General features: G+C 34.2%; 2 protein-coding genes across 4 annotated transcripts in view; both read left to right on the top strand.

The window, feature by feature from the left end:
* Positions 1 to 242: 242 nt before the first annotated feature.
* Positions 243 to 13362, top strand: LOC150100537 (uncharacterized). Its single transcript, XM_090401831.1, has 11 exons — positions 243 to 308; positions 1897 to 2150; positions 4392 to 4457; positions 4900 to 5010; positions 5243 to 5355; positions 5610 to 5665; positions 8296 to 8348; positions 9405 to 9520; positions 9909 to 10053; positions 10456 to 10511; positions 13232 to 13362. The coding sequence occupies exons 1-11, from the start codon at positions 252 to 254 to the stop codon at positions 13360 to 13362; spliced, it is 1158 nt and encodes a 385-aa protein (XP_090257957.1). The 5' UTR covers positions 243 to 251.
* A 379-nt stretch (positions 13363 to 13741) lies between these two features.
* The window catches only part of LOC150100538 (uncharacterized), a 198564-nt gene continuing 189004 nt past the window's right edge, over positions 13742 to 23301 (top strand). For 2 of the 3 annotated variants that reach the window (XM_090401331.1, XM_090401333.1), the window contains exons 1-4: positions 13742 to 14381; positions 15463 to 15533; positions 20908 to 20974; positions 22368 to 22515. In XM_090401331.1, the coding sequence (XP_090257457.1) occupies positions 22396 to 22515 (120 nt within the window). In that variant the 5' untranslated portion in view covers positions 13742 to 14381; positions 15463 to 15533; positions 20908 to 20974; positions 22368 to 22395. The remainder of the gene's footprint in view (positions 14382 to 15462; positions 15534 to 20907; positions 20975 to 22367; positions 22516 to 23301) is intronic. The other variant, XM_090401332.1, reaches the window with a different exon arrangement.

Raw genomic sequence — 23301 nt, forward strand, 5'->3', positions numbered from 1 at the left:
GGTTTCATTCATTCATTTTTAATCCTCATATCACGTATGGTGCGTTTAATACATTTTAGATTTTATTTAGATTTTATTTTAATGGATATTACGCATTCGTATTAAATGCTTTAACTGCTGTTCCAGGTAATATCCCAAATCTGAAATGGCTTGTTGCTTATGTACACCTGCATATTGTCCGCTTACGTACCAAACGTCGTTTAGACATTTACGATTTCGAAAGTAATGATCCATGTGAATCAGGAATATTGATGCCTGATTTCGAAAAGAAGTTGGAATTTCCCCAAAAGGAGCATCATCTGAGAGAGGTAATTGTTATCATAGCATTCCAAAATCGTACTTTTAGAAAAATAGAGAAGGTGAATTAAACACTGTTAGAAAAGATACCAAGAATTCAGCAAATTAACAATTCACACTTTAGTAAACAATTCTAAGTTTTATTCCAGATTAGCGTACATAAAATGTACATTAAAATCTCTTTAATATCGGAATGTTTTTCTTTCCATAATTCATACGCTTAGTTGAAGAATAAAAAAAATGCAGAAAGAGAGAGAGAGAGAGAGAAATGATAAACTCCTCTTATTTTTCTGTCAAGGATATCACGCATGAATATTTGTTGATATTCTACATATTTTTACCGTACTGGTTCAATGGATTGCTTTCGATATCCGATCAGTAGGTTGCAGGTTCGAAAACCATTGCGGACATTTGTGTTCGTGAATGTTTAATGCCGTAGATTCATTTCATCACACCGTGAGAGACTAGCTAGGTTATTGGAAGCCTGAATTTCTAGAAAACGTTTGATGATTGGTCTATAAATTGTCAGTATCAAGAAACGTCGCTTAAAAAACACGCCGAGTTTATGCTCTGATATGCGGATTTTACTATCTACATTAGGTTCTATGTCTGTTACTTTTGCATTTTCCGACGGTTTGCCTGTCTCTGGAATTAAAAGATGGGCAATAAAGGCTTTAGTTTAGGAATGGCTCCTTCGCTGACATTATTGTTTTGAGGTCAGCAGAGAAAGCAAATTCTCCTTTGAACGTTGAGCAATATCATAACTAAAGGCAGCACCAATAATTTAGTCGTTATTAAAAATATGGTCAGCAATTTTAAGAGTAATTTTACATTTTAAAAGTAATTAATTTTAAAACGTAGCCAACTTCTTTACTTCTCAGTGATGGTTCCCTTCTTCATATAGGATTGCTTTGGACAGACCTTATTATTTTAAAACATGTGTTCACCGTAGTACATAATAACAGTTCGTTGACCAAAAAAGAAACCTCCAGCACATTAATTCCGCTAATCAATTCGCTCTCCACTAATAAAATAGATAAAATAAGCATTTCATTCGGTTATATATTCGGGAATAATAAATAAAAATAACATAATGGCTTTCTCTGCAGATATTGATCACATTGTGCGGATATAACTATAAAGCCCTCCAAACAAGCTGATTTTATGTTATTGTTATGAAGGACAAAATGGACTCTCTTCTAAATGGTCCCAGTAAACCAATAAATATTTCAGTGTACTATTTAATTTACACGAACAATACAGGCAAATACCTACGCACCAAATCTTTGTCAAAACTTCCATATAATAATCTTTACCAGTAACTTTAAAATAAACGTAATTCGTATAACATTAAAATCATAAAGTAGAGTCAATTAATAACGAATAAGTTTTTATTCTGTAGTTATTGCTTAACTTGTAATAGAATAAATTTTGTTCTAAGCAACTTGTTGCCGGCCATTACATTTTAAAGGAAAAACATTCCCACAAAAATTACGCCCATCAGTGATGAAAAGCTTAAATTCGATTATGGTATTACAACATACAATTTAAATGAATTTTGATGATGTTTTAAATGTCTTTATTTTTATTTGCATCTAGAGCAGTGATGAGGTTTGCTTGTTCGGATTTAACTCCAAAAAGGAGCACCTCGTCGTTAGGATAGCACGTGGACTTCACCGACAAGTGGAAGCATGGCTCCATCTGACTTTGGCTAATGGGAAAATTTATTCTCTGCCTCCAGATACCATTACTGCACAATCGGGAGATCCGACCTGTTTTACTGCTGGTGGCCTGAAGATTCAATGCATCCTTCCGATGAGAAAGTGGCGAATATTCTTCAACGGAATGCTCAAGTAGGAACTGAAAGTTTATTTCATCATTCACTAGAATTCTTCTTCAAAATAAAATTTACGTTATCAATAATATATGACTGCCATAACCCATGACTATAATATAACTAATATGATTTGTACATGACTACCATCTCGCAATGTGGCAGAGGAAGAAGGGCATGATAAAAGTGACGATGATTACCGTTAGCATAAGAAATCTGTTGAGAAGCCATCCCCAGCTCATAATATGGCTCACAGAAAAACTCCAACGGAGAGAGAAAAATAAAAGTTAGAGCACTACTCCAATAAATAATGAACTTCCTTTAGAGACAGAAGTATCAATATGTCAAGAATCCGCTATGGTCTCCTTATATGAAAAGAGTTTCTGCGATAGATCGTTTTCAAAACGTGTCCATGCGGTCATAAAAGGACGGTTCCAAAGAGCCATGTTTCATGGTTAAACAGTTCATCTGCACGAATTATGAAATGCAATGTCAGAGTGTATTTTATGACGTTCCCACCTATGAGAGGATAAGAAATTATAGCCCATCTCATTACTTTAAGATTTATAAGTATCAAGTGTGCTTATTTTATAAGCCGACTTACCCAGCAGTGCTAAAGATCGAAAATTATCATAATTTAGTAGAAGGAAGACGGCACAGATTCCTATTTATGATATAGTGATGTCTTCCTAGATACACTAAGTAGATATTTAATTATATGTTCTATAATCAAAAATTGTATAAAAAGACTGTTCCATATCAGTTTACTTTTTGTTCTTGTTTTTGCTGAGATATCAGCCTCTTACAGCGCATCACTATACAACATCGTTAATTCATAATTATCGTGTTTCTTGTGAATAACAATAACAACTTGGTCCTCTCCATTGGTTTTCATCGATTTTCTATACGTTTTGTATCTGATATCAAGGTCATGGTTACTTCTCGGACGGTAGCAACTGGATTCTTTCTTTAAAAAGAGAAAACAAGAAATTGGAAGGTGTTCCTGCCATTAAGAATAAGGAACATAAAGGGATATTCCATATAACAGCGTTGGCCAAATCGCTGTTCGTGAGCCACATGCGTGTATCGAGGCAATTTTGGTTTTTATCGTGTATTTCATAAATACAAAAATTTATCGCACATATAATATTTTTCAGATGCATACGTGTATTTATATTCTATAATTATATTTATTTAATCTTATATTATTGTGTATATTCTTTTTTAATCTGGCAACGTAAGCTAAAAACAGCCCAAAGGAATACTAATGTTATGTTGCACGTAAAGGAAAGAATGAATATGAAAGAATAACTCTATTGGATGCAAAGGGTATGGAGTGACTGATGGAGAAGGGAGTTTGCAACTAAACAACGGTCATTTCGCTAAAAGCTATCAACCTGGTGTATGAAACATTGGGCTCACTTCTACCTCTTCACTGGATGAAGAACGGTGTACAGTATTTCTGATAAGAATTCTGCAATAAGGACTATTCGGACATTAACACGGGTTCAGCTGTGGTGACTATTCCTTTGACCAGGACATATAATTTGAGCCACAGGAGTGGAAAGAATGTATGGTACTCCCTTTGCACAAAGGTGGCCCAAAGATCGATGTATCGACCTCTGGATTAGTTTATATTTATACTTCAATGGATTTTGTTTTTGTGTGGATTTTTTTCTTACTAAAGCGGATCCTATCATCAGGTTATTGGCTTTTAAAAACTTGGCAAATATAAATTCGAATTTTCCTATGAAACTCCAGTCTTAAACACTAGAAAAGCATCAGATGTTAATAAAACAACAATAAATGTATAAATGCAAACTCATTCCAGCAGTATGTGATTAAATGATGAATTATTATCATATTTTACGGTAAATGACGAGTTTAATTAAATCAAATAAAATATTATAGCCTTACAAGTTTCGTCTTTTTTGTTTCTGGTGTTTTGTTGTGTCTCACGTTTTGCTGTTACCTCTTACGATGTTAGCCACGACTTACGAACCTTGTAGGTTTGTAATTGTTTCTTTTTATTCCACTCGTTATTTACCTTAAAATATGGTCCCAATACCAGAAGCTTCCCACAAAACTGCTAAGCCACAGAAACTTAGGTTTACATCTAAATGATGATTTCTTGAAAATGTTATTAACATTGATTTTATTGTTTACTATGAACAACAAAACTAGTCCTTAGAACAAGTAGCGAGTAATTAGAATTACTTGTGTTGCTGGAATTGATTCGCATCCATAATTGTCTTTGCAGAGAGACTACTCATGAAGAATCAGGTCAGTCGGAAGAGAAATACGTCCATGTGAAGTTTGTCTTTCTGTAAGTTCATGAATTATTTGATTTAGACAGCTTCAGAATTGTTATGTACCTCTTCGCCAATTATAGTAATTTTCTATTCGCAATTCAATGTAAAGCTGAGCTTTGACTATGAAATTAGTTATGAAAGGAAGGAAGCATGTTTCTTTGTTAAAATTTAAAACCGCAGCAAACTAATTAAAATGTGTGCATCCTTCTGATTCTGTTATGAAGCCATAATGAAATTAATATTGCATTGTTATATTAACACAACGGTATTATCAGAATGGATATCCGTGTAATAATAAGCAGCAGAAAGTTCAAATCATAGCCGAAAGCAAAATATCAATAATAGAAATCTGAAATCAGTGAGACCACAAAATACACCACACATGAAATTTATCATATTCTAAAACATATTTATCTAATGTTATTGATATTTCGAATGTCTTCGCTTCTTTTCTAGATTTGTAGCTTCTTCAGATGTCTATGATTTTACCTACGACATTAACAGTTCACTTTTAGCTGAAGGGTTTGCTAGGGAGAAATGGAAGGGATTTCTACCCCCTGTGTCCAAGTAAGTCTCAGAGAAATATTAATTTACCTTAAATTTAGTTGCAATTATTCTTGATCATGAAGTTAAAGAATAATTCTTTGAAGAATTGTTATTAACTTTAAAAAACAAAAACTAATCCTTTAAAAAGTCATCATCAGGTTGTTAATATTGTTAATAAACAGAAATCAACAGCAATGATTTCACGTTATTTCTTTAAAAGTTATCTTCCCTTTATTAACGTATTTTATTCTAGATTGAAAGAATTACTTGACTTATACGAACAAGTGGGAATGTTCTTGGGAATAGTTAGTGTAGAGAACGAAGAACAAGAACTGTATCTGTGGGGAGCCCGTTGGCGATTCATGGGTAAGTTGTCTGCAATGATTTGATGCGTATTTTGCGCGTAAAACTCCCATTCACTGAACTGAGTGAAAGGGAGTTTTACTCAGTTGTTGTTTTCACAAAAATAAAAGTAAAAGACGTTTTGCTGGATAGACTTAGATATTTCGATGAATTTCCAACTGCTAGGTTTGAAATGTTTTCCTTATAACTGCGTACCAGTTTTATGACTGCATTCATTGTTTATACTTATTATTATGCATTATTTATTCATTCCATAGGAAAATTAAAGGACGTTGAAAACGCAGATTTCTGGCACATTCAGGGATCAGCTGAAGTAAGTTTTGTTTCTTTTTTAATATTATTTTAACATTCTCAGATAGTCAAGCAAATCGCTGCAGTAATAAAAGTATTATATCTTCCTAATTTCAGCTTCTGTGAATTCCAGGCATGCAACTCTGTTATTCAGGTGAAGTCAGCTTTACTTTTAAATTGAAGCAATGACAAACATTCACTTCTATTTTTTATTCTAAATACCATACAACACCTTCTGGACGTAGGAAGCTCTGGCCCAGATGAAAGTGATCAGTCGGCGTAATACATATCACGAAGTTGTAAGAAATGAAAAAAAAAAAAAAACAGATAATGAAATATTTACTAAAAATATCAACTTTGAACGCTGTAGTAAATTAACTCCAGTTATTTTCAAAATTTAACTTAAATTATGAACAGTGACTTCGTTGGCTAATTAGGTAGTGTCTCTGACCTCGAACCAACTGTCCATCGATTTGTAACTATTATTGTTATAAATAAATTTATCTACCTGTTGTGAGACAAGCTGATGTGCGTTAATCTTTGTAGTCAGATTCTCGAATTATCTGACACTTAGTCCCCCCCCTCAAAGTGCCAATGTTCAAGAGGTTTACAATCTTTTGTAGTACGTATCGTGGACACAACTAAACCTAGTTGCCACTGTTTTGCTATGACAATACTTACATCAGCGAAATGTTTGAAACTTTGAATTTAGGACGTCTGTTTTCACTTCAAAGGCTGATAAATATTCTCTAATTATGTTCTTATGGTTTCTAACATTGGTTCTATTTTTGTGGGTAGGTTATAAAAGGTTTTACTGTGGTATAAGAACAATGTTTGTTCTCGTTTGTACATTTTTTCTTTCTTTTAGTTGAAGTATATTTATATAATACCTGACGGTCTGTTAAAGTAAATATTGTTTGAAATATCTGCATATGCATTATCGTTTTAGGAATAGCAGTAATTTTAATAAAAGATTAGATAATTAAGAGATATGTTGAGTACGATGTAGATGTATTGTACACTGCAATTCCTTCATATTTTTAATAAGGAAAAGATCTGAATTTTGGTTTATTCGGAAATAAAACTAGGCGATTCAGTGCAGAGCTCTGGATTCTTACTCAAATTAAAATATAATATTTTAACCGTTTTAAATTTAAGAATCATGCAGATATTGATGTATGTCTACTTTACACAATCTTTATTATTATTAACTATTTCGGCAATCTGTGCTTCCAGCTTTAATTAAAATTATTGTTTATTCCCAAAGAAATTGTGACGTTAATCTTTTTCTATTAATAGTCATGAAACAGGAATTTTATCCTCTTGCAATCTTAATCTTGCAATGGAAAATATTTACACTTCGCAAATTGATAGTCACGATTTTTGTTTGTGATATAGCTGTATTTTTACAGCTGTAGGATTGTAAGCTGATGGTTTATAGCTATCATGTGCTAGTCCATATTTTGATTGGGGTATTTTATACTGGGCAAGTGAACTGTGAGGCTACCCAGGTACTAAATTTTCAATATTTTTGCCAGCCTGGTTGACCGAGTGGATAGCATATCCACTCTCCAGCCAAAAGGCTGCGGGTTCGAATCCCGCTCTGGGCATGGATGTTTTTTGATTGTCTATGGAAATACCAGTGGTGGCCAGTGGTAGATGGCGTTGGTGTAGTTGCGGTCAGTTGGTGATTGAATGGTGGAGACGGAGTTGTGGTGTAGGTGTCCTCCCTCGATGAGTCCTTGAACTCCCTGGAGGTGTTAAATAATAAGAATATTAAAACTGAGTTTATTTGAGTAGAACCACTTTACTACTTTTAGAAGAACGCGGTTTACTATAGTTTGCACTTATCATCAAGGGAGTACAAGTGCATCATCTGGGAATCTTTCTAAAAGAAATTTTAGAAAGATTCTAAAAGAAAAAAAATACTAAAATTATGAATTTTAGTATTTTTTATAATTTAAAAAAACTGGAAGAGTATATGTTAAAAAAATGTTTTCCGTTTTGAAAAGTGACATTGTTGAGCCTTCTTACAAGGTAATCGAAATGGACCAGTCGTGAGCATTGAGCTAAAAATGTAATTCAATGGTCACGTAATGTACATCTGTAATTCCTTTGAGAAGATTGACATAAATTGACACCGTAGTTTTACTAGGTTAAGACTACTCAGGACATTTCTAATTCCACTATTAGGGGGGACGAAATCTGTGCTAATGGATATCAATTCTTTCAGAAGTGTAATTGGAAAAATATGTTTATTACTATTTGTAGAAAGTTTTCTCTGATGTTCGAATTCGTCAACCAATGTTTTGTCTTCAACTGCGAATGCCGCATTGCTATTAATATCTTCAAATCTAGGAAGAATTGGCTCTCAAATATCTTTGCGAAGTAAATTTTATACGTTGAGTTTTCTTACTTTTTAACCCATTCTCGATGTATTTTCTTCGATCTGATTAACAACGGCCCACTGATCCAAGTGATTCTTGGATCAGTGGGCCGTTGGTTGGAGAGAATAAGTTGCATGAATTAATTGACGCAGATACGTAAATTTAACTGACAAAACTGTTATAAAGAAATCTGAAATTTCACTTGTTTTATGGTGCTTTTATGAATATGCATAAATAAATTCGTAATCATGAATTGATTTTGCAGAATGGCAGCTACGTTCACATAGCAGAATTATCGTTTTCAGGACTAGTTAAAAAGTAAGTAAAACATAATATGATATCACAGGTATTTCGTAAACTTGCAAACGAATATATTTTAAGATGTTTTCATAATATTTAAAGAACTGAATTCGATATTCTTTAATATCGAATATGATATAAATGTTCAATATGTAATTTTCTTATTTCGTATACTACAAAGTGTATATTTTTTTTTAAAAAGATTTTGAAGCCAATTAAGAACAACATTAAACAGAAATGTTGTATTTTCGAAATGAAGAGGAATTTTTAAAAAGTGCAGCTTGATGATCAGTTTAATAAATCTCGAGAGTTTGATTATCGAACTTTCTGACATGCAGAGCTTACAAAATATGCACAAGAAAGAAAATACAAATCCATTCTGTGGACGAAGATCGATAATTTAGTGGGATTTTCTTTTCTTTTCTTTGTTTCTTCTTATTAAGAATTACAGTATGAGTTTCATTTAAACTGTCTATTCTTTCTTTCTTTAAACTAATAAATAAAGGTACACTTTATTTAAAATTCTTCTTCATTCGAAAATACGTTTTTGTTTAATATTATTCTTAATTAGGTTTCAAGAATATTTTTAATAAAATAATCAAAATTCTTTTATATAAAATTCCCTGATTCTATGAAGATTCTCCACTACTACTCTAAAATCTCTCTCTCTCTCTCTCTCTCTCTCTCTCTCTAGATAACTTTTAGAGTAATAGAGGAGAATGAAGTCTGACTTTTTTCTTCTTTCTTCTTCTTCTTCTATGAAGCGAGTGAAAGGTTATTTTACACTGAACAGCGAGAATAGCTGAATGGCTCTGTGCGTGTGGAAAATCTGCTGATGGAGACCATACCGAGAAGATGAAAACATACTTTTAAACATACCGAGAATAATGTTGTTATGTGAACGTAACTATTTTTGTTTGAATGTACTTCTTCAGCAATCGTTTCATCCAATAGGAGAAATTCTCTGAATGTATAATGTTTAATGCTCGCCTGCCACTAGCAACACGCTTTTAAAATGAATAAAAACATATTCAGTTAAATGTATTGTCACAAAATTTATTTCATTTATTACAGACTTCTGTTTGGTTTTGTATTACAATCCGACGGCAATATTCATTCGATATCCTCTTGTTCCATTGACACCACAAGAAGAGATAAAAAGAAGGAAATGAAGCTTTCCTTTCGTGCAGGTAAACTATTGTTAATACATTTCCTTTGCAGTTTTATTAAGACGCTTCCTTACCTAATGCCGTTATGTTTAAGTATTAATAATAAGACATACGTAACTGTTATCTGTATCAATAAGTTTATAATACAATAAGCAGGAAATTACAACTCACAGTATTTCCAGTGTTTTACAGATAAATAAAAATAAAATCCAACTTATCTTATTGGCTTGGCTTTCTAAATGCTACAGTAATTAAATATTAACGCCAGCTAATAAATATGACGGTTTGGATAGCACCGGTTTGCATATGCTCATTCTACATATGAAATCACTAAATGCTAACTATACTTCCAACAGTAATTATTTACTATTGGAAGTATAGTTAGCAGCAAGTATTTCTTTTCTTTCAGGAAAAATAAACTACACCCTGGCAATCGATCACGAAGATAAAACTGCAAATTTTCAGAGCAAATGTGGATGGGGTGGAACTCTGAGCAACACGCATATAGCTTTTAAACTAAACAAATTCATTGGAGGCGGCCTTAAATTTGAAGGGTAAGTCGAATATATGAAAATCAGGAATGTTTTTATAGCAAAATACAAGGTGTATGTTAATTAAAGCATTTTAATACTTAAACTTGAACATCTAGAGAATTTCGTTTTATTATAATCTGATTTTTTCAAGTTTATATATTTCTTTTCATGTTTTATTTTATGAAATAGTGTCGGAGAATCAATTGGTCATTTTTAATAATTGTATTATATAAATTGAGCCAAAGTTCTTGTCTCCATGATATTCTAAGTATGAAATGTAATTAAAATAACCAAGGTAACAAAAAATTACAGAGTTGGCAATTTGCTCAATTGTGGTGAATAAATTCTGATTATACGTTGATTAATATTAAAATGTCATATGAACGTAGTAATTTTAAAAAAAGTAAATTTCATTTCTTTCAGGCATGCAACGAAACCTCAGATAGCCAAGAACATTACATCAAAAGTAATCTTGAGAGGTAAAAAGAGATCTAAACTTGGTTGTATGTATTTTAAATTTATTAGCATGTTATAATGTGCAGGGAGAATCATTGTTATTTGTCCTTCGAGAAAGCGAAACAGTTCTGTGAATTACACTAATTTTTTGTTAAATTATACGAGTACAGTTTGAACCGAATTAAACTGTAAGAAATTAGAGTCGTTTTTCATTAAATTGGAAATTATAGTGTGTTGCACATCGCCTCTGGTTACAAATCTCTTGAAAATTAAATGCTCCATTCCATCATTATTCTTAAATTATTCCATCATTATTAAACGAGTAAATCGTCTATTACATAAACACTTTTACGCGCACATGCACACTACAGTTGGATTTTAACCCACAGTATACTGGGTTTCAAAGATTTTTTTTCTGAAATTTTATTCTCTTGAAAAAGAAAATATGAGTTACTTGGGAATCGAATCGTTTATAGTTAGTCAAAAGGCCAAGTGGATAGCTGAGACGCTATCGACTTTGCTTTACAGATTGGTAAAATTCAACCATAAGGGCATCTCATCAAAGAATATTTTCATCTATGAGGCATCTGCTTGGAATACTACTGCTGTTCAGCATTTTAATGTTGTTGGCAAAGGCATTACTTTGTACGCAAATAACACCACGAAAGGCAGTTAGCATATGGTACATTAGTCTACCCACGAGTAAGGACTGAATTATTATTATTATTATTCCTGACACCTCCAAGGAGTCCGAAGACTCATCGCGGGAGGATACCTACTATACTACACTCCGTCTCCACTACTGCATTGACCCTCTACTACCAATCACCTACATCAACTGGCCACAACCACCACTACAGCTAGTATTTTTGTCTGTAAATTGCGTGTGTTCTAAAGGGCCGATTTGTCTGTCTGCGGGATGAAAAACCCGAGTTTCCGGGAGGAAAAAACCCTGCTACCTCCATATGAGATCGGCTAACTCACCTTCAATTGAAAAAGTCCATATAAAGATTCCTCCCGTTCATCTAAAGATCAAAGATGAAAGATTTCAAACCTCTCACGCCCCAACTAAGTAAAGTGGCGGGGATGGTCTGACACTAGACGATAACACTTGCTCCGTACATTTTTACTAATGGGAGATGCATTTCTGCTCGTTTGGTATTCTTACTATGAAGTCGTATCATGCTGCGCGCTTCTACACATAGGTATGTATCCTCTCATCTTGTATCTGATGGCGAAACTGTATAATGACGCTCTCGTAATTCCATCTTGCAGTGGTATAAGAAATAAAGATTATGCGAATGCACACTGCATTCAGCCCCCACACCATTCCGAACGATATATTTCATGTGTGATATACTTTCACCTTAACTTTCGAAATACTACTCTACTGTAACCTGATTTATGATTGTTTCAAGGCGTAAGATCAAGCCACGTTATGGTGGTACGCCATGAAGTTGAAAGCCGAAGCTATAGCTCACCTGTGTGTGAGAAGACAAAATTCAAGACATATTTCGGTGATCATAACTGAATAATAAAAAATGTGGTGTAATCACCGAAATATGTCTTTTGAACCAATTAGCCACAAAAGTCTACGCCTGCAAAGACAAAATTCTTTAACATAATTTGGTGAAATTATGTTGCTGATGGCATTTCGTATGTATAATAGAAAACCAGAAGCTTTTCTTTGTTTTTGGAGTGGTCTGAAACATTTTGAATCATCGCATATGAGTTTCCAGAGAACCAAATTGTGTAGTTGCATTTCACTACATCATTTACATAAAACGTGTCGTTGTTGTAAGAATTGCGTTATTTGTGTTTAGCATCGATCTGCGGGAACATAATCTTCGTTTACTCATTGTGGCTTATTACGTGTCTCTGTACTGGTCAGAAGTTGAAATTTATTCATGCGGAAGCCTATTCTTTTGTGCAATACATTTGGAAAGCGTATTCGACAAATCCGTAAAATCAGCCGCTTCTAGTGGAAAGTTACACCAGCTGTCTCTATAATGGAACAATTAGAAACGCAAATAGCTGTTTATTTAATATTTAAATAAACAGAGTTATCGTTAATTAAAATTCATACTTCTATTAATCTCCACAGCTACAACATTCAAAATGTATAGTTTTCCTGATGTTTTGCGTCATACTTTGTTCGATTGTTATGCCAGACAGCAAATGCACTACTCTGCGTTGAATGCTATCCACATCCTGTAAAGAAGCTTCTGCCTATCTGGTGAATTGCATTTAAAATACTGTTTGATCCTTCGAGCTGTCGATACCAAAGACGAACGGACTTAGGAGTTGAATTTTTTCTCTAAATTTTCCAAAAGTTCATTTTAACCATCACAACGGACTTTCACGTAGCACAGTGTGATTTCTCCTGCGATAGAGCCATGGCTGGCGTGTTCTGATTATCTCCCACATGCGCAAGCAGCAGGCATTGCTGGTAGTTGTGCAGAACAAGACACTAAATTTTGGACATATTTCACTCCAGTTTTCGAGACAGAAACATTGTATATTAATGGAGAATTTATTTAGCAAATATTTATGACTGAGGCTCCAGAATTCTTTCTTGAATAGCTGTATTGGGTCTACTTGCTTGATGCGATGTTTTATGAAATAACTATCGTGTTAATCTCCAAAAGATTTTAATATACAACATAATAATGTGATATTTTGTTTACTTAGTGATTTTTTTCATCTACATTTCAGTTAAATTTAATTTAATTTCTTTCTTCAGATACTCCGCCTCCTTTCGTTGTACTATTTGAAGATCCTCAATGCCAGTTCTTGGATTTAACAGGAGGAAAGGGATCATCTCTCGCCAAATTAACTGAAATGAGCTCAAAAGAGAACAAGGCAAGTGCTTGAATTTTATACAGTACATACGCATTCTGTGTGGAAATTGAACAAATATGTCAATTTCGGATCTTCAACAACATGTAATAATACACTCCACATTTGGTTCAAATTAACAATTGCAACGCATTACATTGTCGGCTCTTGCAATTAATTGTTATTCGCGTTTATTTACTATACTCCTAATCAAAAGAATAAAATTCGCTTTTATATTTGCAACAATAACTTTTATATTTTAGTAATATTCATGCGTTGTTGATGATTCAAGATATTTCAAAATAATTCAAGAATTATTTTGAAATATGTACATCATGAATTATCTGTATTGAGTTCTTTAATTTCTTACTTTCATTTCACTTTGTAGTTCATTGTGCCTCGTGGTCTCGTTGTCACTACGGCTTCCTACAAGGAATTTGCTAAAAATATCTCTCCTATCCTATCCAACGTGGAAAATATTTCGACGTAGGTGACTATGTACTCGAAATATGCAAAATACCTTACTAATATTCAAACACAATAAAAATCAAGTAAATGATTTTTTTAAAAGATATTCAGTTATATACTGTACATAACAGAAGCTATTTGTTGAAACAATTATTTTCTTTACTCACAGTGGCCAGAAGAAAGGCGATTTGCAAGCTGAATGTCAAAAGTAAGGCTGATTTTGCATAATTATTCATTTATTTCGTGAAATTCGTTTATGGAAGCTATTCAGTGGGTTTCGAGTCATTGTCTATTAAACACCACTTAAAAGTGACTTCGGAATCGGTGTTTAAAATGCATTTTTATGCTGAAAATTTTGAAATTATGATTACATTTTTTGCTTTTGTATTTTAAATTTAATCTGTTTTAAATTGCGAAAAATGTGCAGTAACCAAGTTCTTCGTTTGTGTCTGCTTTCAGAGTTGTGAACAAAATCGAAAAGCAAATAATTCCTGATCTTGTTTATAAAGAGATCGAAAGAAACTTAACCAAACTCTACGCGAGTAACATAAACGCAGTAAAATTTGCTGTGAGGTCTTCTGCTACAGGTATGTCTTCATTTTTTTTCTTTTATAAATCTCACGTTATCATTATTTCTACGTTATATTCGAGGGTATATTTATAAAAGTAAATTACAAATCCCTGTTTGTTATTCAGTTTCATGAATCGTAATGATAAGCAGTAGCGATTATATTCGCTTTAAACGTTCTGCAAAACAAGGGCGTAAGCAACATGAATAAACGGGACATTGTGGCAATCCTACTTCTGAGCAGTTGTTCTCCTAGTGCTTACGTAGTAATTTTCTTTTAAATATGTTTGGATAGCTTTGATAGAGCACATACGATGGGATAGACTACCTGAATTCTGCTGGTGGGCAAAATGTATTAGAATGAATTGACTATCGAGTCTATTGGATTTCAACCAGTAATTTGTATTGAACCTTACTCCAAAAAAATTACATTGAAAAACATTGCTAAGGTTTGCATTATTTTTAAGGAAATTAACGGCTTACTTACAGAGATAACAGTTCGGATAATGTTTTACAAAATACGTCACTATTCGATTCATTTTGTACGTCCATCCATATGTAAGTTATTCTATGAAATAATGTATGATCGTTTCGTAAGCCAATTCCGAACAAGCAGCTAGCTGCTGTTAGAGTGTCTAAAACTGCTTTAAAAAATTAATTAATTTTATAATGCAACTGCAGAGAAAGAGAAAGAATAAACTTGGTTCAAACGCAGAACATGGATTATAAGGAACAGCAATGGAATTTATCTTGGTCTCTCGCTAGCACTATTTTTATAAAGCAGGAAAAATACTTTTAAGGGTGGAAATAACAGCAGTTCAGCCGTATTTAAAATTGCAATATAATTCGAACGAACTTCGGGGACTGCGCCCTTCTATCACTGCAGCTTTTATCAAATTCAACTTGTGTTGAATTCCGTATAACCTAGATCTTAAACCTTAAAAATAAAGTAACTTTCAGTTGCTTTACTTTTAAGTGGTTTAAATTACTAACGTAAGGTAATAAATATCAATTTTGTATTCGATTCTTGTAAAGAAATTATTAAGTGACATTGCTTTGTTTTTAAAGATTATTTCTGTGGACTTGATCCTTTTTGGTAGGTGAGGATACAGAACAGATGTCATGTGCAGGACAAATGGACACCCTCCTCGGGGTGCAAGGAATTAAAGAGGTGAGAAGAAAACTTTCATTTATTTGAGTGTCCATTCAGTGACACATCCAGTTTATGAATATATATATATATATATATATATAATAATGGTTATATTCCACTAATTCAAGCCCAACCCAAGGGCCTATGAGTTGCGGGAATACTTTCTGAAAATGAAAGCTGTGCCGAACAAAGCGGCCTTTTGCAGCTGCCCAATTTTTAATCCATCTAACTCGAGTGTTTCTAGACGTTTTTTCAATGTTTTAGGGATGGCGCCTAAAGCACCTATTATTATGGGAACAACTTTCGTTTTCTTTTGCCACATTCGTTAAACTTCGATTTGCAAATCGCGATATTTTGTAATTTTTTCATTTTCTTTGTTGTCAATCCGACTATCTCCTGGTACTGATATTTCGATAAACGTAACACCCTTGTTTTCACTTTTTTCAACCACTTGAATATCGGGTGTATTACATTCCAAGCTTTTGTCAGTTTGGATTTTGAAATCCCGGAGTATTTTAGCTTTTTCATTCTCAACCACTTTCTGGTGAACTTTACTTCCAATAGTCTTTAGATACTTCAAACCCATACTTTTCACATAAATGCGAGTGGATTATCTTAGCTACGTTATCATGCCTTTTACTATACACAATGTGTGCGATTTTTCTGCACCCACTTATAATGTGGTCTACCGTTTCTTCCTTTTCTTTGCACAATCTACATTTACTGTCTTCTTGAATTTTTTGTATTCATAACGTTGGTTTTAATGGCCTGTTCGTTTGCTGCAAAAATTACCGATTCTGTTTCTCTCTTTAGTGCTCCATTTCTCAACCATTGCCAGGTCAAGTTGCTGTCAGCGTTTTCCTCCATGCTGTGAAGGTATTTTCCATGCAATACCTTATTTTTTCATCTTTCAGTTCTCACTTTTACTTGGTTGGTTTTGTATTTCAATTTTATCTCCATGGGTTTAAATGAACCCTCTGTCCTTACCTCAATTAGAAACTTTTCCGTTCTTTGCTTGCAGATAATGATTTAAATTTCGTTTTCCTTCGTCAATAACTTGCTTCACTTGTAATAATCCTCTAACTCCTTTTTTTTTTTGCGTGATAGATAGTGCCTATCAATGTCACTGCGAGGATTGAGGGCATGGTGCATTGCCATTAATTTTCGAGTTTTTCGGTCTAAATCTTCCATCTCTAGCTGGGTCCATTCTACAATGGCTGTTGAATATCTCAGAACAGGTATGGGTCAGGTATTAATTGCTTTTATGAAATTTCCAGCATTAAGCATTGACTTAAGGAGTTTTCTTAATCGCCTTATGTAATCTGCTCTATTTTTTTTTTAACTTATTGTGCAGAATTTCTGATAGTTCTAAAATTCCCAAATATTTGAAGTTATCTTCGAATTTTATTGCCTTGATTATTTCACCATTGAACAGCTCGATTTCGTTCAGATCTTTAAACTTTCCTCTTGTTATTCCAGCAATTGCACATTTGTCTAAGCCATAATCTATCGATATGTCTTGACTGAATATGTGCACAGTATTAAGCAACGATCCGAGTTCATTTTCTGATTTTGCATACAACTTCAGATTGTCCATGTATAAAAGTTGAGATATCTTTGCACTCTTTTGCGCAGTTTGTTGTTGCATTTAAAATTCTAGTTAAGGGGATCAATCACAATATAAACAATACAGGAGATAATCAGTCGCCTTCAAAGATGCCCCTTTTTATGATTACATCTCCAATTTCTTCTCTATTTAGAACCAACGTTGTTTTCCAGTTTTTCATGCTGTATTGCAAAAATGTTTGCACGTTTTTATTAATACCGAATAGTTCTGTGCATTTTAAAATCCAACTATGAGGCACCGCATCAAACGCTTTTTATAATCTATCGAAGCCATATGAAGGTTGGTTTTTCTACGTTTGCAATTTTTAAGAATCAATTTATCAATCAGTGATTGGTCTTTTCTGCCTCTTGAATTTTTGTTGTTACCTTTTTGTTCAGTTGGGAGAAGGTATTTTGATTTAAGATAACTGTATATTTTATCAGCTAGTATGATTGTAAGTGCTTAAAAGTTGTTGACAGTCAGGTTATTGGTCGGAAGTGTTTTTGGTTTGGACCATTTTCTTTATCCTTTATGATTAAAAGGTTTTCCCTGCTGTGAGCCACTCTTCTTTGCTTTGTCCTTCTAAAACATCATAAAATTAGTTACAAGTCTTTCGTGTAAGCCTGTTAGTATATCAACCAGTAGCCATGTAATTCACTCTTCCCGGGTGTTGACCAATTTTTTATTGTTTTAGCTAGCTTTTGAACCATTTCAGTTGTTATTTTCAGTTGGTCCATTTTTTCTTCTTGAGATTCGTTCGTAATTTCTTTAATCCACTTTGCCTTGTAATTGTGCCTTTTAGGGTTGTCCCATAGGTTTTTCCAAAACTTTAGTGTATTTTCTATGTCTCTGGTATTTATATTTTCTTTAAGGTTATCATTCCTGCAGCAATCAATGTTCTTTTAAAACTGATGCTGATTTGTGCGAAACATCGATTAACTTCACTTCCATTAATACTTTATCAATAGATGGTGTTCCAATATTACATCTCTTTATGTGGTGTAACTTTATTTCGAATTTTTGTGTATTTCGGCTTCTTTTCCTTAAGGTTTTTCAAATTCTTCACGTCTGCTGTGAGTTTAAGAATTTTATTCTCCAGTCGATGCTTCCATTTTGGCTTTTGGGTTCACTAATCTTATGTCCTAATTCAGATGTTACGACATAAGCTATTGAGCACATAAGTTGATTCGTTTGCCCAATAGTTCCAGTAGGAATATCCCTTGCAGCTTTATTTGCCTCTTGTAGAAGTTCCTTCGGATTTTGTTGAGGTACTTGTCTCAATACTGGAAGTCTAACTCGTTCCTGGTTGCTGTTCATTTGCTGGATAACTTTTCTTGCGAGTTCTTGTTCCTTATCTGATAGCTTACTTTCAACTATTTGTATATTTTCAAAATTTTCAGCATTCTGCACTTTGGAATCTGGTTCTGCTCCATTCATATTCTTGGTCACTTCACGGTCAGTGCGGTCTCCTATTACTGCACTGAAACCTCAGAGCAGGAAGCACTGAGGTTTCAGTGCTTCCTGCTCAAGTTCACTAAATACCTTGCGTTTGATAATGACGCTGTGTTGCTGCATCAGCCTTTCGAATGAAATTTCAGAATTTTGGTGTCGTTCAAGCCAAAGTTGGAACATTCGTTTCTGAAATCCCCTGGTTTGAATCTGATGGGTTTGAACTGTAGACGCATTGCATGACTTGTCTATTTTCAGCCATGCTCCACTTTTTCCTAGTAAATACTTTCGAGTTCTGTGGATCTTGCTCCTGTAGCCCATTTGTCACTGGCTGTCCAGGAAGCCTAACATGCAGTGCGGTCCTTGGTAACCCACGAGACGACCGATGCGGTATAGAGTTCTGATTTGCCTTCGCCATTTTAACTAGGGGGTGGGCAGGTGCATGAAAAAAAAAGGTAAATAGGCCATAATCACCCCTAGCCCTCAAATACTCTAATAGCATTGTTGGGAAGGAGCAAGGTGAAAAGAGATGGTCCAGCTTCAGATGCCTCGGGTTCGCCGTGCCCGTACTCACTACAGTGAGCCTTTGAGGTTTATATATATATATATATATATATATTCCACTTTTCTCGATTATTGTAGTAATGAAAACCTACCTAATATAACAAAGTAAAAAAGCAATTAATGTACTTTAAATCATTGCAGTTGGATACATCACTGGAGATGGAACGTGATTTACTTTTGAACGATTTACAGAGAAATGCTATCATGAGGTCGCCTCTATTAATAAGTCAGTTGCTGTGGTTGCAGCACATCTGTGAAGTCTCTTAAAAAAAGATCAGAACGTCCTGAGTTGCAGAAGTATTTTGTGTCAAAAACATTACACGCTAATCTGTACCACTTCGATTTTTATTGAAGATCTGTTCAATGCATGAGAAATAGCACTCATTCCATCAGATAGACGTTTTGGAAATATGGAACACGACAATCTTATTAACTGGTGTATCGACTGTATGTTAAGTATGATGTTTATGGGTCAGGGTCATTTGGTTTGAACTGCACTTCTCAGGGAAAACAATTGTCATTTACAAGATCAAATACCAATAATGGGATTTACTTATTGAGTGTGTGTATGAGGTGATAAAGCAAAAACACTTTGGCAGATACAAAGCACTAAAGAAGGTAATTGATTTACCTGAGCATGAAAAGAAAATACATAACAGTCGTAGTAACGCCATTCATTTGTAATCACGAACATTAGTGCGGCTTGAAGCTGTGATATGTTAAAAAACACCGCGTGTTCTTTTATATTCATTTTATATTATTTTGTATGCAAATCGTATATATTTGAGCTATAAAGGTTCCGAAAGTTTTTGAGAGTTCACTTATTAAAACATGCAAATCTCAAACATATTTCTGAGTTTTAGCTTCATCTCTGATTAGAAGTAATGTTCTGAAACAGCTTCAGAGAGTGGAAATGGAAGCAGTAATAGAAAAACGTAATAATGAATCATGTTGATTTCTCAGTAATTACTAAAATTAGCAGAGTGAGGAGATATACCAAATATTCATGTGTTGAGCTTCTACAGAGCCTCCTTATCTCAGCTTTTGTGGACGCAGCCGTTTGGTTGGAAAGACCATCGTTCGAATCCCTTCTATGATGCACAGAACCTTCATCGGGTAAAACCAGTGAATTAGCCGGTTTGGTGAGCTAGCCGATGGAGTGTCGGAGAGAACCATCTTCAGTGTGAAAACCAATAAAAAGAGGTCACACGTGCTGAAGACAACGTCCAAAAAAGCGGGCCCGACGGGGACATGAACTCGGTCAATTCAGTGCGAAGCAGTCGATGCCAAGATCTGAACGATTCCTGCATTTTTCTTCAGGAATAAGCAGCCCACACTGAACAAGCTGATTGCTGATGTGAACAGTGATCCTGATTCGCCACTAATATCGAGAACGACGCTTTATCGAGTGATGGAGGATTTCGGCTTCAGGTACATAAAACAGCTACGTGCAACTGCCTTCATAGAATGAGAGGATGTGATTGCTTGGCGACACGAATACCTTCGAGCGTGGATCGAAGGTATCCGTGTATGCATCTTCCTTGCGGTGGGCGGGCATTGACCAACTGTTAGGTTAAAAGAAGAAAAAACAGTTACTGCATGTGGATGTTGACAAACTAGAGTATGATAAAACTCATTTTACCATTAATCTAGTTGCATTATCGCTTTCAATAAGTCTGCATAAAACTTAAATACATTATATTTAGTTGAATAGTTAAATAAACATCAAATTTGTTTCTACTATCCTTCCTAAACTACACTTCCTTTATTTAGATTCTACAGGCTGTTAAAAAGTGCTGGGCCTCTCAGTTTTCTTTCGTAGCTATACAGTATAAAAGAGGTAAGCAAGATGCAATATTTGATAGCACATTCTTTCAATATGTGAGCATTGAATTAAGAAAGAAAAAAAACGACAGCTCAAAACAGTTATAGTAAAAGTCAGCCCAAACAAGTACTTGGTATGAGAGGTTTGTGATCTCTCATGTATGGGACTAATGTTTAAAAAAATACATAAAAGAAGTTATCTATTTGGTCTCTCATATAACAGCTTCAGAGATTTGTTTCAGGAATTTCGGAGTTTTTATTCAGCATAATATACAGTCCAATCAGGACACATGTAATTTAGAGTCATAAAACATTTACAGGCCTTGGTTGTTTTTTGGGTAATAACTTAAGTAATCGAAACAACCAACAAACAACACGTTTGTTTTGTTTTTAATTAATGGTAACAAAGATAATTTTTCTAACTCACCTTGCGTAGCAGACCGATTAATGTTATCACTCTGCGTAGCACTCCTACTGTAAAAATCCCTATAATCCGTATCCTTCAAACAAACTATTAGTTGTAACTTTAATGTTAATTATGAAATAACTTCAAAATAATCACAGTCACTTGTTTTGAATTTTATTTAGATCTTCCCTGGAAAATTATTTTAACAATATTAAATCACATCGCGCTTTGTTTTTTAACAATTTTAGCATAAGTAATCAATCCTGCTACATAACGTAGCAGGATTGATTACTTATGCTAACATGGAAATAAGAAACTGTGACGGAGTAAAATATCACATGCTAAGGAAAGAAATGTCTCTCCTTTACATATCAAGTTTTGATGAGTTAGTGAAGTCACAGTCGATTTTGTTTTTGTTTTGTTAATGAAAACAAAGATATTTTTTCGAACTCAGGGCATCCTGCGTAACAGACCACTTAACCCTACGTGAAACGTTCGATGACATGTTTATATGTAATTGGTGAAGGTCTCACAACTAGGCTTAGCACAATCTTTAATCTTAAACCGTTATAGTTACTCGTATTTGTAGTTTACGAATGCTCCCATATTAATGTTTCTCGTGATTTTGTTATGTGAATAAACTGAATTGATTCAATTCCGGGTTTAAAGTTGCGTCTTTATCTCCCGTTAGAGGACAGACTTTTCACATCACCAAACCTCTCTTCGCATTCAAAAGAAAATCCAGTTGACAAAAATAAACCCTTTCAAAAAAAAAACTAACTGTACTCTTTTCTTGTTTTTGGGTTGTTGAAAATAATGAAATTGGAAGTTTTGAGTTTATAATTAACTTTTCTTAAAGATCGATATTCAGTTGTTTAAGAGCTGGAAGTTGATTTCTTGCTGTTAACATCAACTTTATGACGTCATGATTTTTAAACTGCGGTGAATTAAATCTTCAGTAATCTGCTTCTGAAAGCAATATAACAGTTTCTTTCAAATTCAGGAACTATGGACAGTTACTGAACACGCCAATGGCAGTTGTGATTCAAGAAATGGTGTCTTGTGAGGTAGCTGGAGTGATGTTCACATGTGATCCAGTCACAAGCAATCCATCCATAATTAGCATAACCGCCAACTATGGACTCGGAGAGGTATGTACTTGCTTATTTTAGCCAGTTCACTTTGGTATTTTCCTTGAATTTCGTATCAATACTGTAAAATTATTGCATTGAAATAAGTCGTAATTTGTGCTACTTTTAGAAACATGCCATTTATTACACGTTTTTAATGCAATAGCTAAATTGAACTGCGCGCTAAAATTTTGTACAAAATTTTCCCTTTGGACAACTATTTTGTATTAGTTTACAAGGACAATGTAGACCTGGTGAACAAGATATAGTAGTCACATTGAAACAAGTTTCAAGCAATTTGCAAGCAAACAGCACCTATTGGCTTCGACATGGCTGTTTATTTGTTGTCTATCTCCCCCATTTGTATTGAAATAATCGAAAGCTGGTGAAGTGATTTTAATGAACTTAATTTTTAAGTTTTGAAAAAATAAAAAAAATGCAGAGGACAAGTTTTTTTCCCTCAGGAGAGTGAGGACGAGGCGATACAACACTTGCAGTTTGAAATGCCTGCATATTCAAGGAAGGTGAAAGGGAGCATTGTCATTTTGGCGAAAAGAATCTCCACTGAGCAGTTTTGTTGTTCTTCTTTATAGCTCATCTCTCCACGAGATGGAGGCCCAGGAAGTCAACTGCAAGTTCTTCTGGCAGTAGACGCCTCACCGCACTCACCAAACCCGACTGTAAGCTGCTACGAAGAATGATATGTGAAACCTCCGACACGTTTAATGCGCAGTTCCGGGCATGAAAAGGAACACAAATTTGTATAAAAAAAACATTCAGAACGTGGGTTTCCGTGATAGGATCTCG

This window comes from Typopeltis vanoorti, chromosome 12, assembly GCF_054136105.1.
Source record: "Typopeltis vanoorti isolate ZY-2024b chromosome 12, IOZ_Tvanoo_1.0, whole genome shotgun sequence".
Classification (NCBI taxonomy): Eukaryota; Metazoa; Arthropoda; class Arachnida; order Uropygi; family Thelyphonidae; genus Typopeltis; species Typopeltis vanoorti.